Genomic DNA, 18,210 nt, shown 5'->3' with positions numbered 1-18,210 from the left:
TTCCAACAAACAGTGTAGGAGGGTTCCCTTCTCTCCACACCCTCTCTAGCATTTGTTGTTTGTGGATTTTTTGATGATAACCATTCTGACTTATGTGAGGCAATATCTCACTCTAGTTTTGATTTGCATTTCTCTAATAATCAGTGATGCTGAGCATCTTTTCATGTGCCTCTTGCCATTTGTATGTCTTCTTTGGAGAAATGTCTATTTAGGTCTTCTGCCTATTTTTTGATTGGGTTATTTGTGTTTATGATATTAAGCCGCATGTGATGTTCATAAATTTTGTAGACTAATTCTTTGTTGTTGCATTGTTTGCAAATATTTGCACCCATTCTGTGGGTTGTCTTTTTGTTTTGTTTATGGTTTCCTTTGCTGTGCAAAAGCTTTTAAATTTCATTAGGTCCCATTTGTTTATTTTTGTTTTTATTTCCATTACTCTGGGAGATGGATTGAAAAGGAGGATATTGCTGTGATTTATGTCAGAGAGTGTTCTGCCTATGTTTTCCTCTAATACGTTGATAGTGTCCAGCCTTATATTTAGGTCTTTAATCCATTTTGAGTTTATTTTTGTGTATGGTGTTAAAGAGCATTCTAATTTCATTTTTTTACAGGTAGCTGTCCAGTTTTCCCAGCACCATTTCTTGAAGAGACTGTCTATCCTCCATTGTATAGTCTTACCTCCTTTGTCATAGATTAATTGACCATAGGTGTGTGGGTTTATTTCTGGGCTTTCTATCCTGTTCCATTGATCTATATTTCTATTTTTTGTGCCAGTACCATACTGTTTTGATGACTGTAGTTTTGTGGTTTAGTCTGAAGTCAGGGAGCCTGAATCTTCCAGCTCCATTTTTCTTTCTCAAGATTGCTTTGGCTATTCAGGGTCTTTTGTGTCTCCATACAAATTTTAAGATTTTTTGTTCTAGTTCTGTGAAAAATGCCATTGGTAATTTGATAGGGTTTGCATTGAATCTAGATTGCCTTGGTTAGTATACTTATTTTGACAACGTTGATTCTTCCAGTCCAGGTATATGGTATATCTTTCCCTCTATTGTGTCGTCTTCGATTTCTTTCATCAGAGTCTTATAGTTTTCAGAGTACAAGTCTTTTGTCTCCTTAGGTAGGTTTATTCCTAGGTATTTTATTCTTTTTGATGTGGTGGTAAATGGGATTTTTTCTTTAATTTCTCTTTCTGATATTTCGTTGTTAGTGTATAGAAATGCAACAGATTTTTGTGTATTTATTTTGTAACCTGCAACTTTACCGAATTCATTGATGAGCTGTAGTAGTTTTCTGGTAGCGTTTTTAGGATTTTCTATGTACAGTATCATGTCATCTTCCAACAGTGACAGTTTACTTGTTTTCTAATTTGGGTTCCTTTTATTTCTTTTTATTCTCTGATTGCCACAGCTAGGACTTCCACAACCGTGTTGAATGAAAGTGGCGAGAGTGGACATCCTTGTCTTCTTCCTGATCTTAGAGGAAATACTTTCAGCTTTTTTTGAAATATTTATTTACTTTTTAATTATTATTTTGGCTGTGCTGAGTCTTCGTTGCGGCACGCGGACTCTTCATTGCGGCATGCGGACTTTTTAGATGCGGCCTGCGGACTCTTAGTTGCGGCATGCATGTGAGATCTAGTTCCCTGACCAGGGATTGAACCCGGGCCCCCTGCCTTGGGAGTGCGGAGTTTTACCCACTGGACCACCAAAGAAGTCCCTGCTTTTAGCTTTTGAACACTGAATATTATATTAGCTGTAGGTTTGTTGTATATGGCCTTTATTATGTTGAGGTATGGTTCCCTCTATGCCCACTTTCTGGAGAGTGTTTTTCATAAATGGGTGCTGAATTTTGTCAAAAGCTTTTTCTGCATCTATTGAGATGATCGTGTGGTTTTTATTCTTCAGCTTGTTGATGTGGTGTATCACACTGATTGATTTGTGGATACTGAAAAATCCTTGCATCCCTGTGATAAATCCCACTTGATCGTGGTGTATGATCCTTTAATGTATTGTTGGATTCAGATTGCTAGTAGTTTGTTGAGGATTTTTGTGTCTGTGTTCATCAGTGATATTGGCCTGTAATTTTCTTTTTTTGTGGTATCTTTGTCTGGTTTTGGTATTAGGGCTATGGTGGACTCATAGAATGAGTTTGGGAGTTTTCCTTCCTGTGCAATTTTTCTGGAACAGTTTCAGAAGGATAGGTGTTAACTCTTCTCTAAATGTTTGATAGAATTCACCTGTGAAGCCATCTGGTCCTGGGTTTTTGTTTGTTGGGAGTTTTTTAATCACAGTTTCAATTTCAGTACAGTAAGTCCCCTACACATGAACGAGTTTTGTTCCAAGAGTGCATTTGTAAGTCCAATTTGTTCGTAAGTCCAACAAAGTTAGCCTAGGTTAGCCTAGGTACCTAACTAACACAGTCGGCTATATAGTACTGTACTGTAATAGGTTTATAATACTTTTCACACAAATAATATGTAAAAATCAAACATCTCAAAAAAATAAAACATTTTTAATCTTACAGTACAGTACCTTGAAAAGTACAGTAGTACAGTACAACAGCTGACATACAGGGGCTGGCATCGAGTGAACAGGCAAGAAGAATTACTGACTGGAGGAGGGAGAGGAGGTGGGAGATGGTAGAGCAATAGGAGGAAGGATCGTCAGCAATAGGAGATGGAGGGCAAGGTGCAGTTTCACTCACGCCTGATGTTGATGGCACAGGTTCTGGTTCCTTGCTGGATTCAGTTCTATCCACCCTCTTGAAAAAACGATCCATTGATGTCTGGGTAGTAGCTGTTTTTTTCTTGTCATAGATGATACAGTAGCACTGGGCTGAATTCTGAACGTCTGCTGCAACCTTCGTGCACCATTCTATGTTTGGGTCCTATGCCTCAAAACCTAACAGTGCCTCCTCAAATAAAGAAAATCCCCTTGCCATTTCCCCTGTTGTGAATCTCTTCGGTTCTTCAATTACTTCTTCCTCTTGTCTCTCTTTGTCCTTTCTTTGGGCCTCCAATTCCATCAGGTCTTCATTAGTACTGTAACCTCCTTGTGTTGCACAGCAAGGAGTTCAGTGAAGCCGTCCTGTTGCAGATCTAGCTCCAGCTTCTCGCTTAGGGTCACTGAGTTGCTGAAGATCTCTTTGTGCTCCTCATCCACCTTCTCAAATCCAAGAAAATCGTGAACAAACTGCAGGCAAAGGTTCTTCCAAACCCCATTCATGGTGATGGCCGTAACCTCACACCATGCAAAGTCAGTGTTTTTATGGCCTTGTAGGTGTTGTAGTCCTTCCAAAATTGTCGCAAGGTTGTTCCTGATTCCTGTCACTCGCCTTTACTGCGAAAAGTGTGATGTAAATAATATTTCTTGAAAGTCACTATAACTCCCTGGTCCATAGGTTGGATGAGCAATATAGTATTTGGTGGCAGATGCACTACTTTGACGTTGGGATGAAAGTCATCCATGAATGGGGGGTGGCCCCGAGCACTGTCAAGCAGCAAAGGAATGTTGAATGGGATGTCCTTCTCCAAGCAATATTTCCCTACCTCCAGGATAAAGTGGTGGAAAAACCAGTCGTAGAAGATGGCCTCTGTAACCCAGGCTTTGGGGTTACTCTTCCACACAACAGGAAGAGATCCCTTGGCTTTGTTTTAACGGGCCTTGGGTTCTCTGAATGATAAACTAAGAGAGACTTCAGCTTCATATTGCAGGAAGCACTGCCACCAAACAACAGAGTTAGTCTGCCCTTTGCTGCTTTATAGCCTGGCATTAACTTTTCCTCCTTACTGATGTAACTTTGGTCTGCCATCCTCTTCCAGTACAGTCCTATCTCATCCACATTAAAAACCTGCTCTGTTAAATACATGCCTTCATCAGTAATTTCTCAAAGAATTTCAGGAAATTCCCGGGCAGCTACTGTATCTGCACTCACTGCCTTGCCACTTACTTTTACGTTGTGAAGTTTGGCTCTAACCTTGAACCAATGAAACCAGTCATTGCTGACATTAAAAGATGTGCCCTCTGATTCTTTGCCGTTTTTCTTCTTCAAGTCTTCGTAAAGGCTTTTAGCTTTGTCTTGAATCAACATAAAGCTGAGTGGGACTCAACACTGTTGCTGATCCTGCATCCATACACTGAGAAGTTTCTCCATCTCCTCCATCATTCTTCCACACTTCTTCGATATTATTGTCAACATCATCGGCACAGCACACTTCTTATATTCCATGATCTTGTCTTTGTTCTTTAGAATTGTGCCAATGGTTGAATGATTCATGTTATAAGAACGAGTGACGTCTACCATCTTTTCACCTCGCTTCACTCTCAATTTTTTTCACTTCTGTTTCCATTGTTATCTCTTGACACTTCTTAGCAGTGCCAGCTATATCACCAGCTGCTTTTACACTTGCTTCCAGACATCCTGGGCTTGAAATAAAGATACTGTATTACTGTATAATATACAGTACTGTACAGTAAGGTACACAAAAGCACAACCACTTGTAGAGGATGCATGCATGTGACAGTGTACACCAGACACGTGAAGTAACTTACGTGATTAGACATGCGAACATAAGTTTGCATCTTTGAAAGTTGGCAACTTGAAGGCTCGTATGTAGGGGACTTACTGTACTTGTGATTGGGCTGTTCATGTTTACTGTTTCTTTCTGGTTCAGTCTTGGGAGCTTGTACCTTTCTAAGAATTTATCTGTTTCTTTCAGGTTGTCCATTTTATTGGCATATAGTCACTTGTAGTAGTCTCTTATGATCCTTATATTTCTGTGGTGTCCATCTTAACTTCTCCTTTTTCATTTCTAATTTTACTGATTGGAGTCCTCTCCATTTTTTTCTTGATGAGTCTGGCTAAAGGTTTATCAATTTTGTTATCTTGTCAAAGAACCAGCTTTTAGTTTCATTGATCTTTGCTATTGTTTTTTTCATCTCTATTTCATTTATTTCTGCTCTGATCTTTATGATTTCTTTCCTTCTACTAACTTTAGGTTTTGTTTGTTCTTCTTTCTCTAGTTGCTCTAGCTGTAAGGTTAGGTTGTTTGAAATTTTTCTTGTTTCCTGAGGTAAGATTGTATTGCTCTAAACTGTCTAGGAGGCTTGTGCAGGCTTCCTGATGGGAGGGGCCGGTTCCCATCCAGTAGTGGGTGGAGCTGGGTCTTGTCCTTCTGGTGGGCAGGGCAGTGCTCAGTGAGACTTTAAGCCACTTGTGTGCTAATGGGTGGGGCTGTGTTCCCACCCCATTGGTTATTAGACTGCTTTTGCTGCATCCCATAGGTTTTGAATCATTGTGCTTTTGTTTTCATTTGTCGCTAGGTATTATTTGATTTCCTCTTTCATTTCTTTAGTGATCCATTGGTTGTTTAGTAGCATATTGTTTAACCTCCACGTGTTTGTGTTGTTTACAGTTTTTTTTCTTGTAGTTGATTTCTAATCTCATAGCGTTGTGGTTGGAAAAGATGCTTGATATGATTTCAGTTTTCTTAAGTTTACCGAGGCTCGTTTTGCGGCCCAGCATGTGGTCAATCCTGGAGAATGTTCCATGTGCACATGAAAAGAATGTGTATTCTGCTGCTTTTGAATGGAATTATTGTTAAATATCAGTTAAGTCCATCTGGTTTAATGTGTCATTTGAGGCCTGTGTTTTTAAATTTTTTGTCTGGATGATCTGGCCATTGATATAAGTGGGGTGTTAAAGTCCCCAACTATTGTGTTACTGTCGATTTCTCCCTTTATGGCTGTTAGTATTTGCCTTATATATTGAGGTGCTCCTATGTTGGGTGCATATGTATTTACAATTGTTATATCTTCTCGGATTGATCCCTTGATCATTATGTAGTGTCCTTTGTCTCTTGTAACAGTCTTTATTTTAAAGTCTATTTTGCCTTATATGAGTATTGCTACTTCAGCTTTCTTTTGATTTCCATTTGCATGGAATACCTTTTTCCATCCCCTCACTTTCAGTATGTATGTGTCCCTAGGTCTGAAGTGGGTTTCTTGTAAGCAGCATATATTCAGGTCTTGTTTTTGTATCCATTCAGCCAGTGTATATCTTTTGGTTGGAGCATTTAATCCGTTTACATTTAAGGTGATTATTGATATGTAAATTGCTATTGCCATTTTCTTAATTGTTTGGGGTTTGTTTTTGTAGGTCTTTTTTCTTCCCTTCCTCTTTTGTTCTCTTGTGGTTTGATGGCCATCTTTATTGTTCTGTTTGGGTTGCTTTTTCTTTTTTGTGTGTGTATCTATTATAGTTTTGGGGTTTGCTGTTCCCATGAGGGTTTTTTGGTTTTGTCTTTAATTAATTAATTAATTTATTTATTTATTTTTGGCTTCATTGGTTCTTTGTTGCTGCGCACGGGCTTTATCTAGTTGTGGCCAGCGGGGGCTACTCCTTGTTGTGTGCAGGCTTTTCATTGCGGTGGCTTCTCTTGTTGCGGAGCACAGGCTCTAGGTGCACAGGCTTCAGTAGTTGTGGCTCGTGGGCTCTAGAGCACAGGCTCAGTAATTTTGGCACATGGGCTTAGTTTCTCTGTGGAATGTGGGATCTTCCCAGACCGGGGCTTGAACCCATGTCCTCTGCATTGGCAGGTGGATTTTTAATCACCCTGCCACCAGGGAAATCCCTGCTGTGAGGTTTTGATATAGCAGTCTATGTAGGTACAAGGTTGTTTTAACTTTCTGGTTTCTTTCCCATCTAGAGAAGTTCCTTTAGCATTTGTTGCAGAGCTGGTCTGGTGGTGCTGAATTCTCTTAGCTTTTGCTTGTCTGTAAAGTGTTTTTTTTTTTTTTTTTAATTGGGGTATAGTTGCTTTGCAATGTTGTGTTTCTTCTCTACGGCAAAGGGGAGTTTCCTGTGCTATACAACAGGTTCTTATTAGTTATCTATTTTATACATATTAGTGTATATATGTTAGTCCCAATCTCCCAATTCATCCCACCCGCCCTTTCCCCTCTTGATGTCCATATGTTTGTTCTCTACCTCTGTGTCTCTATTTCTGCCTTGCAAACCGGTTCATCTGTAACATTTTTGTAGATTCCACAAATATGCATTAATTTACAATATTTGTTTTTCTCCTGACTTACTTCACTCTGTATGACAGTGTCTAGGTCCATCCACATCTCTACAAATGACCCAATTTCATTCATTTTTATGGCTGAGTAATATTCCATTGTGTATATGTACCATATCTTCTTTATCCATTCGTCTGTCAATGAATAATTAGGTTGCTTCCATGACCTGGCTATTGTAAATAGTGCTGCAGTGAACATTGGGGTGTGTGAAGCTTTTGGTTTGTCCATCAAATCTGAATGAGAGGCTTGCTGGGTAGAGTATTCTTGGTCGTAGGTTCTTCCCTTTCATCACTCTAAATACAGTATATTGTGCTACTCCCTTCTGGCCTGCAGAGTTTCTGCTGAGAAATCAGCTGATAACCTTATGGGAGTTCCCTTGTATGTTATTTGTTGTTTTTCCCTTGTTGCTTTTAATGTTTTTTCTTTGTCTTTAGTATTTGTCGATTTGATTACTAGGAGTCTTGGCGTGTTCCTCCTTGGGTTTATGTGCCTGGGACTCTCTGTGCTTCCTGGACTTGGATGACCGTGTGAAGTTTTCAGCTATTATCTCTTCAAATATTTTCTCAGGTCCTTTCTCTCTTCTCCTTCTGGGACCCCTATAATGGGAATGTTGGTGCATTTAAGAGGTCTCTTAGACTGTCTACATTTCTTTTCATTCTATTTTCTTTATTCTATTCCATGGCAATGATTTCCACCATTCTGTCTTTCAGGTCACTTATCTGTTCTTCTGACTCACTTATTGTATGATTGATTCCTTCTAATGTATTTTTCATTTCAGTTATCATATTGTTCATCTCTGTTTGTTCTTAATTCTTCTAGGTCTTTGTTAAACATTTCTTGCATCTTCTTAATCCTTGCCTCTATTCTTTTTCCAAGATCTTGGATCATCTTCACTATCATTATTCTGAATTCTTTTTCTAGTAGGTTGTCTATCTCCACTCCACTTAATTTTTCTTCTGGGGTTTCATTTTGTTCCTTCATCTGGGACATATTCCTCTGCCTTCTCGTTTTGACTAAATTTCTGTGAATGCAGTTTCCATTCCACAGGCTGCAGGATTGTAGTTCTTGCTTCTGTTGTCTGCCCTCTGTGGATGAGGCTGTCTAAGAGGCTTGTGCAGGGTTCCTGATGGGAGGGACTGGTTCCCAGTGGTGGGGAGCTGGGTCTTGTCCCTCTGGTGGGCAGGGCTGTGCTCAGGGAGACTTTAAGCCACTTGTGTGCTGATGGGCAGGGCTGTGTTCCCGTGCCATTGGTTATTTGGCCTGAGGTGATCCAGCACTGGAGCCTACAGGCTGTTTGGTAGGGCTAATGGTGGCCTTTGGGAGGGCTCATGCCAATGAGTAGTTCCCAGAACTGCTGCTGCTAGTGTCTTTGTCCCTGCACTGAGCCACAGACAGCCCCTACCTCCACAGGAGACCCTCCAATGCTAGCAGGTATGTCTGGCCCAGTCTCTTCTGGGGTCACTGCTTTTTTCCTCTGGGTCCTGGTACCCTCAAGACTTTATGCGTGCCCTCCAAGAGTGGAGTTCCTGTTTTCCCCAGACCTGTGGAAGGCCTGCAATCAAACCCCATCGGCCTTCAAAGCCAGATTCTCTGGGGACTCCTTCTCACATTGCTGGATGCCCAGGCTGGAAAGCCTGACTTGGGGCTCAGAATTTTCACTCCTGTGGGATTTTCCAGTTTGTGGGTCACCCATCTGATGGGTATGGGGTTTGATTTTATCACGATTGTGCCCCCTCCTACCATCTTGTTGTGGCTTCTTTGTCTTTGGATGTAGGGTATCATTTTTAGTACGTTCCAGTGTTTTTTTGTCGATGGTTATTCTGCAGTAGTCATGATTTTGGCATTTTTGTAAGAAGGGGTGAGCTCACGTCCTTCCACTCTGCCATCTTGAGCTAATCTGAACTAAGTGGGTTTAGATAGAAAGGAATGAAAATGTCATTATATGTGTGAAATGTTCTCTACCAAGAAATTTTATACACAAGAAGATTAAACCTATTAGAATGAATAAGATCATGCAACAGATGGCTCTTCACTTGTAAATACTTTGTAATTTTTAGTTTGATTTCTTCTCTAACATGTTAATGTATTTCAAAACGTTTTCAGCTTCCATATATGTGGATTCTTTCTGCAGTTATCTTTTTGCTATTGATTTTAAATGTTATCGATTGTAGTCATTGAGTATGTTATGTATGACGATTTTTATATGTGAATTTGCCTAGTTTTCCATTATGCCCTATAATAAGTTTAATTTTTATTAATATTTTTTGTGTGTTTGAGGAGAAAATAGCAATCCAAATTTGCTGGGCTCAAAATTCTATATATATCTATTAGAAAGAACTTGTTAATCATTTTACTCATCTTCAGTAATCTTATTTATAATCTGCTTGATCAGTTAGTTTCTGGGAGAGGTATGTTAAGCTCCTTTAGGTTGTTTTTTGTATTTATTTCTTAAATTTTTATCCATTTTGCTGCATAAATTTCAAACCAATATAGTCACATAATATTTAATAATTCTAACATTTTCTTTAAAAATTGTTCCATTTTCCAATATTGAATTTTTTTTTTTTTGGCCGTGCCTCATGCATGAAGGATCCTAGTTCCCCAGTCAGGGATCAAACCCGCGCATTGCGCAGAGTCCTAACCACTGGACCACCAGGGAAGTCCTAAATGTTCCTTTCTGATGCTGTTTGCCTTGAATTCTGTTTTGTCCATTAAAAATATTGTTATGTATTGATCCTCCTGCCCCCACCAGTTTTGTGTGTGTGTGTGTGTGTGTGTGTGTGTGTGTAGTGTATCATTTTTTGTAACCTCTGCCTTCAACCTTGTGTTTTCATTCTTTTTTTTTTAAGTGCATTTTTTGTAAGTAATATGTAACTGGATTTCTAAAAATGTCAGTCAGAAAATCTTTATTAGTTAATAGACGAGTTCAGCAGTTACTGAGATTGTTGATATGTTTGTATGTATTTCCACCACTCAAAATACTGATTGAGAAAAACCCAATCAAGTAGAAGCCAAGGAAGAAGAGAGAAAATAGTCAAAATAAAACTGAGATTCAAAGTAATTCTTTTAATATCAACATTGTAGATATAATTTTATTTTATTTTAGCGTTTTAAGTTGCTGATGAACAGTCTTTTTTCTAATCCTCATCTCTTTGTAAGTAAGCTGTCTTTTCACTCTTTACTTTTGAGATTTTCTTTTTATGCTTAATATCCTAAGGCTTTACTATTAGTTGATTGAGAGTGGGCTGTCTTTGTTTTGTTGTGGTTATTTTAAAATTTTATTTATTTACTTATTTTGGCTGCACCTCATGGCTTATAGGGTCTTAGGTCCCTGACCAGGGATCGAACCTCAGCCCACAACAGTGAAATCAATGAATCTTAACCACTGGATCACCAGGGAATTCCTGTTGTGGTTATTTTTTATTGTGTTCTTTCAGTCTGAGGAATCATGTATTTTTAATATATTATTCATTAATTATTGATTAGTTATTGCCCTTCCTCCATTCTCTTTATTCTGTAATTCTGAAACCCCTAATAGACCTATTTTGGATCTAGCTTTCATAATATGCCTTTTCTTTCATTTATCCCATCTGTTTGTGCATCATTCTAGTGGAATCCTCAGGTTGTGTTTCTTGTGTACTACTTTGGTCTTAAGCTGTGTTTAGTCATTATTCAGCTATTCCACTGAATTTAATTTGGGTTTTGTTGGTGGTGATGGTTGTTAATTAATTTCAGCAATCACATTCTTCTTTCCTAAAGACTTTGCTATACACAGGTAACATGGCATCAGTTTCTGTTTACCACTATGGAATCCTGTCTAATTTCTTCATAGCTAACTTCTTAATTTCTGGTATGTATAAAGTGTTCTTTTTTGTTTTCAAGAGCAGTGTTATATTTATTAGTATTTTTGTAATGATTCTATGTAATAACATAATTTAGTGTAGTGGTTAATAGCATAGACTCTGGAGGCAGAGGGCCAAGATTCAAAGCCAAGTTCTGCCTCTTTGACAAGTTATTCAAACTACCTGTATTCCATTATCCTTACTTTGATCATAATACTAATACTTACGTCATAGGATTTTTTGAGGATTAAAGGAGGTAATAAATGTCAAAATACGTGGCATATACCAAGTCCTCAGTAAATATTAGCTGCTATTAGCTGTAGTAGTGGTGGTAGTACTATATTAGTTATCATTATGCAATCAGATGGTTTGTGGAGATTTTCCCATGTTTTTGTAATCTGCCATGCCATCCCAGCCATGCCTTATATTACTTTTTAAAATTGAAAATGGGATCTAACAGACTTAAATAACTTATGGCTACTCTTTCTTTTCTACAGATTGATCCTGAGTTAGAAAAAAAACTGAAAATGAATAAAGTGTCATTGGAATCAGAGTATGAGGTACAGTATGCTAATGTAGCAATCTTCCTTGTCAGTGACTGGTTCTGTCTGCTTTAAGGTAAATTCAAATTATTATCAATACAGGAAAAAAATATTTACCTTAAATATATGTTATTGGAACAACTATGTAGTCATTTGAAAAGAAAATAAAGATGGATCTATATTTCATATACTGTTTCATATCCATATTCTAGATGGATCAAGAATTTAAAAATAAAAAACAAAAGGCTAAAAGTACTAGGAGTAAACAATGAAGATTCTTTTTAGTGGTCTTGAGTCAGAAAAGCCTATTTAAGTATGATAGAAAACCCAGAAGCTTTAAAAGTAAAGATTGCAGAATTCATACATAAAAATGCAAAGGTCAACCTAAAAAAAAAATAGTGTATATATAAAGTTACTAGTTAAATGTGAAATTCTAAAAATATTGTTTATCTTAACATGATGAATTAATTTATTTAAATATGAAGAGCAAATCAGTATGGAATATTTCAACAACTCAGTTGATCAGTAGGAACATGGGCAGAGCATGTAATGAGTTCAGAGACAAGGAAATAAATATCATTTTTAAACAGATAAAGAGATGCTCAACTTATAATGGGAATGTTAATTAAAATTATAATGAGGTGTCATTTTCCACCTATCTTATTAATGAAATCAAAGAGCTTAATAGCATGTTTTATTATAGGATGTATAGAGAGAGGGTGTTCTCCATCTCTGATCATATTTTCCCATTTCTTTTCATGTTTGGTCATTTTTGATTGAAAGGTGGACATTGTGAATAATATACATTGAAGAGACGTGTGAAGAGTGTTGATTCTCATTTTAGCAGTTCAATCATTGGCTGATCATTTTGAGCTTGACTTTATGCTTTGTAAGGGAGGATCTGTGGAAAGGTTTTGATGTTTCCTAAACCCCTCAAACTTTGTGGCATTCAGTCTCCAAATTGTTTACCCAGAGGATCTTGTCAGAGCTTAAGACTAGACCACTTTTTTGTTGTGGTTGTTTGTTTTTGTTTTTGTTTTATTGTTGTTGTTTTTTAGTTTAGTTTGAGACTGGACCACCTTTGCATGAAGTTGTTCTGCCAACCTTGCATCCCATTTAAGAATTATTCTCAAATTCTCTTGAGCATATAGGTCTTATGTTATCTGAGTGAAGGCCATTATTCTTTCTTAAAACCTTTTTATAACTTTGTATCATTTCATAACTATACTTGAAAATAATTTACTCTGTTCTTGAACACTAAATTAGTAGAATTTTGTTCATCTATGTAGATTTAGTAAACTCCTGGTAAAACCGTAAGTGAAATTTAGAGAATGGTTCATTCACTATTTCCCCATTATCTTGTCAAAACCTCTAATTTGCTACTTCTCAGTATATAGCTATGGAGGGTTTGTCTGGGAGTGGACGTTCCTTAAAGTTCTTTTAGAAGCCGTAGAGTTTGAGAGCTGAAGAAATCATATAGACCATTTGGTCTAGCCTTTTCATTATTACTTTTGAGAGAATTAGTGCCCAGATGGCTCAAATCACTAGCCCAGGGTTATATAGCTTGTTAGTAAAAGAGTAATGCTTAGTATCCAAGTGTCAAGGTAAATTGATGTCATTTTCCCTGTCTCTGAATAAAAGCTATCCTGCGTTCTCTGTGTTTCTTTTTCTATCTTGTTCACTTAATTATTCCAGAATAACCAAAGCAGATATATGAAAGTTACTGTCAGAGTGGTGTCAGAAGGGTAAAGAAAGGTTTATGTTCTTCCCTTTTTTCCTATTTTCATTCCTGTGCTTGAGAGACACTTCACACTAACAAAAGATATGGTGATCCAAACTGTGGTTGAAGCTAGTTTTTATTGCCCCAAAAGAGCTTTGCTCATGGCAGCTACGGGGAATATCTTTTCATTCTTAAGCCCAGGCTCATTTCTTAGGTGCAGAACAAATCATCTTGGTCTCTATTCCTTCTAGCAGACTCTAGAGTCTCCACTTTTGTTCTCTTCATTTACTGCCATCACCCATGTTAACCCATGCTAGTCATTATTATGCTGGATTAGTGTTCGGACCTGGAGTTTTGTTTTCCCAGCTTCTTCCCTTTCTTTGTGCTCTCAAAAATAAAACATGTACATTATTCAAGAAATGCAAGTTAAAACTACAATGAGGTACCACCTCACAGAGGTCAGAATGGCCATAATTTTAAAAATCTACAAATAACAAATGCTGAAGAGGGTTTAGGGAAAAAATAACCCTTGTACACTGTTGGTGGGAATGTAAATTGGTGTAGCCACTATGGAAGACAGTATGGAGGTTCCACAAAAAACTAAAAATAGAGTTGCCATATGATCCAGCATTCCTGAGCATATATCTGGAGAAAACTATAATTCTAAAAGATACATGCACCCCTATGTTCATAGCAGCACTATTCACAATAGCCAAGAAATGGAAACAACCTAAATGTCCATCAACAGATGAATAGATAAAGAAGATGTGGTACATACTAATATATACAATGGAATACTACTCAATCATAAAGAAGAATGAAATAATGCCATCTGCAGCAACATGGATGGACCTAGAGGTTATCATACTAAGTGAAGTAAATCAGAAAGAGAAAGACAAATACCATATGATATCACTTATTATGGTATCTAAAATATGATGCAAATGAGCACATCTACAAAACAGAAACAGACTCACAGACATAGAGAACAGACTCGTGGTGGCCAAGGGGGAGCATGGGGGAGGGATGGATTGGGAGTTTTTGATTAGCAGATGCAAACTATTAAATATAGAATGGATAAACAACCAGGTCCTACTGTATAGCACAGGGAACTATATTTAGTATTTTGTGATAAATCATAATGGAAAAGAATATGAAAAAGAATGTATGTGTATATGTACATATATATGTATAACTGAATCACTTTGCTGTATAGCAGAAATTAACACAACATTGTAAATCAACTATAATTTAATAAAATAAATTTTAAAAAAATACAGACTTTTTCTGTTTTAATAGTTTAATTCTGATGAGGGGAAAGATAGGCAGTAACATCAATAGGAAGTAAGAAAAATTTTAAGTCCTAAGAAATATGCCATTTCTTTAATTATTAAGCTTGATATGCAGTTATTTACTAGAATTATAAGTGAGGGCCTATTGAATTCTTTCTACTTATTTATTCATTCATTCACTGAGGTCCTAATCAAACCCACAGGGCTCCTATACTAATATTTATCCTCTAATATTTGTGGCTCTATAGAAAATAAAGGACTCTGCTTTTGATGACTGGAAGAATATTCGAGGACCCAGGCCTTGGGAAGATCCTGACCTCCTCCAACGACAAAATCCAGAAATCCGTAACACTAAGACAACTTGACTATGCTGATTCTTTTTTTTTTTTTTAATAAAAATGTTATCAACTGGAATTCCCACCACATACTCCTATCCATTGGAAAGAAAATTCCAGACCTGCTGAAGCCTGGATTGGAGTAATCTGATGATAAGTACTCTTGATAAAAAGTTAAGTACAGGTTTCTATACTTCCCAACTCTTTTATTTGCAAATGAAAGTAACAATGTTGACCACATATATTTTTTACTGCTCAATAAAAATGTGAATACTGCCACTTAAAGAGTTTCATTTATTCTACTCCCAGGTACCTACCCATATTCTTTTCCCCCAGCCAGTAGGGCAATCTGATTCCTAATGAGAATTAAAGGTCTGGGTCCAAATTTTCACAGTAACATCAAGCAGGATTTTATGTCAGACTTATGTGGAAAATAATGTTGATCAGTTTGGTAAGAGTCTTGGTTTTATTTGTAATACCTCACATGTCAGGCTAATCAGTCTCCAAAGCATCACCTGATGATGGTGTTGATACCATTAAAATGCGTTAAGAAAGTTTTATTGCTCCAAGTTAAAGCAAAAATCATGAGGTCATAACTTCCATCCTAATATACAAAAAAAAAAAAGAAAAATGCTGAAAAACTGAAAATCAGTATGCTTTGATCCATGAGAGAACTGAGGTACAGGACAAAACCATCACCCTGAAAACTTGAGACACAGAGAAATATAGAAAATCACAGTTTACCTGGAGGAGAAAACACCTGGAAACCACTTCTGGGCCCAGCATCAGATAAGAATACCTAAAGGGGGCTTCCCTGGTGGCGCAGTGGTTGAGAATCTGCCTGCCGATGCAGGAGACACGGGTTCGGGCCCTGGTCTGGGAAGATCCCACATGCCACGGAGCAACTAAGCCCGTGAGCCACTATTACTGATAAATAAATTAAAAAAAAAAAAAAAAAAAGAATACCTAAAGGGTAATTCACTAATTATTAGAGACTGAGCATGGACTAACCTGAGATATAAAAACTCCTGGAGACGAGGCCAGGGACACACTTTTAATTCCTGGAACCCCACCAAGTTCTCACAGTGAATGTCAGAGAAAAATCTTGTTCTTCTAACAAGGGGAGGGGAAAGTAACCATTTTGAAATGTGCCCTCCAAATTCTGTACTTAACAAAAGCCTGGTCTCAAAGGAAACTGTTTTGTTAGAGCTTAATTATACTGGGTTTTACCAGAGCCTAAACAACGGGCATAAGGGAAATACCCAACTCTGTCTCCCTCTAGCCTTTCTGTCTCATCTAAATGGAGGAAGAGGGGTGGGGAGTAAGACTGAGAAGCAGTTGTGCAGGTCACATACCAGGATCCCATGATCACTAAAAGAGTAAGATCTAATCAAAAGAGTATAGAAGGTTCCCCTCACTTTCCACATTACTGCCACATCGCCAAAGGCCCACTCACTGGAGTTTCTTTTACGCAGTCCAACTGGGTATCATGTCCAACTTTCCACAACAACAACAAAAACTACAAGGCATACTAAAAGACAAAAAGTACAGTTTGAAAAACTAAGCAAGAGAATCAGATTCCTATATGGCAGGGATTGGAATCATCAAACTGAGAATTTAAAATAAGTATGGTTAGTATGCTTAGAGCTCTAATGAAAAAAGTACACAGTATGCATGGACAGTTGGGTAATGTAAGCAGAGAGAAGGAAGTTCTAAGGAATCATAAGGATATCAATATAACAGAAATGAAGAATGCTTTGCTGTAGTCATCAGTAGAGTAGATATGGTTGAGGGAGGGAGAAAAAGGAGGGGGAAGGATACATATACCATGTTAACACTAATCAAAAGAAAGCTGGAGTAGCTATTTAATTCAGGCAAAGTAGGAAAGTTAAAATTTAAAGCAAGGAAAATTATCAGGGTTAAAGAGGGAGCATTACATAGTGATAAATGAGTCAATTCTCTAAGAAGACAACAATCTTTAATGTGTTTGTACCTAATGACAGAGCAGCAAAATACATGAAGCAAAAACTGACAAAACTGCAAAGACTAATAGATGAATCCACTATTATTGTTGGAGATTTCAACTGCCCTCTGTCAGAAATGGATATATCCAGCAGTCAGAAAATCAGTAAGAACATAGTTGAACTCAAAAGTAGCATCAATCAACTGGTCTAATTGAAATCTCTAGAATACCTCATCCAACAACAACAGAATACACTCTTCTCAAACTCACACATAACATTTATCAAGACAACATTCTTCGTCATAAAACACACCTTAACAAATTTAAAAGAACAGAAATTATACAAAGTATACTCTCAAACAACAATGAAATTAAATTAGAAGTCAGTAACAGAAAGCTACTTGGAAAATCCCAAATACTTGGAGATGAATCAGTACACTTCTAAATAACACATGTCAAAGAAGTCTATAAAGAAAATTAAAGTATTTTGAGCTAAATGAAGTTGAAAATACAACTTATCAAAGTTTGTTGGGTGCAGCAAAAGCAGTGCTTTGAGGGAAATTAGAAGCATTGAATACATGTATTAGGAAAAAAATCTAACATTAATCTAAGCTTCTAATTTAGGAAACAAGAAAAAGAAGCACCACTTAAATTCAAAGCAAGCAGAAGAAAAGAAATAATAAATTAGAGCTGAAATCTGTAGAGAAAATCAACAAAACCAAAACCTGGTTCTTTAAAAAGATCAATACAATTGATAAACCTCTAGCCAGACTAAGAAAAAAAGAGAGAAGACACAAATTACTAATACCAGAAATAAAAGAGGGGCCATCACTACTGGCTCTGTAACAACACTAAAGAATAATAAAGGAATATTATGAACAAATTTATGCCCACAAATTTGATAACCTAGATAAAATGGATCAATTCCATTACCTTTCAATTACTTGAAAGACACAATCTGCCAAAACTCACACAAGAAGAAATAGGTAATCTGAATAAGCCCATATCTTTTAAAGAAATTGAATCAATAATTAACCTTCCAAAACAGAAGGCACCAAACACAGATGAGTTCAGTGGTGAATTCTACCAAATATTTAAGAAAGAACTTATACCAGTTCTCTTCAACCTCTTCCAGGAAATACAAGCAGAGGAAATACTTCCTAACACATTCTCTGAGGTCCGCATTATCATAATACCAAAAGCAAACAAAGACATTGCAAGAAAGTAAAACCATAGACCAATATCACTCATGAAGATAGTTGCAAAAATCCTCAAGAAATTATTAGCAAGTCAAATCCAACAATGTATAAAAACAATTATACACCACAACCAAGTGGGATTTATCCCACGTATACCTGGGGTGGTATAGAAGGCTGGTTTAACATTCAAAAATCAATTACTGTAATCCATCACATCAATGGGCTAAAGAAGAAAAAT

General features: G+C 37.1%; 1 protein-coding gene across 1 annotated transcript in view; it reads left to right on the top strand.

Annotated features, from left to right (window-relative positions):
- LOC118889655 (cytochrome c oxidase assembly protein COX16 homolog, mitochondrial) overlaps nt 1-15,089 on the top strand; it is a 32,836-nt gene extending 17,747 nt beyond the window's left edge. Inside the window, exons 3-4 of the mRNA XM_036841623.1 lie at nt 11,419-11,481; nt 14,724-15,089. Of these exons, the coding sequence (XP_036697518.1) occupies nt 11,419-11,481; nt 14,724-14,840 (180 nt within the window). The 3' untranslated portion in view covers nt 14,841-15,089. The remainder of the gene's footprint in view (nt 1-11,418; nt 11,482-14,723) is intronic.
- The last annotated feature ends 3,121 nt before the right edge of the window (nt 15,090-18,210 follow it).

Source organism: Balaenoptera musculus, chromosome 2 (genome assembly GCF_009873245.2).
Source record: "Balaenoptera musculus isolate JJ_BM4_2016_0621 chromosome 2, mBalMus1.pri.v3, whole genome shotgun sequence".
In the NCBI taxonomy this organism is placed as follows: Eukaryota; Metazoa; Chordata; class Mammalia; order Artiodactyla; family Balaenopteridae; genus Balaenoptera; species Balaenoptera musculus.
The sequence above is the reverse complement of the archived record's forward strand: the minus strand, read 5'-3'. Positions and strand labels throughout refer to the sequence as shown.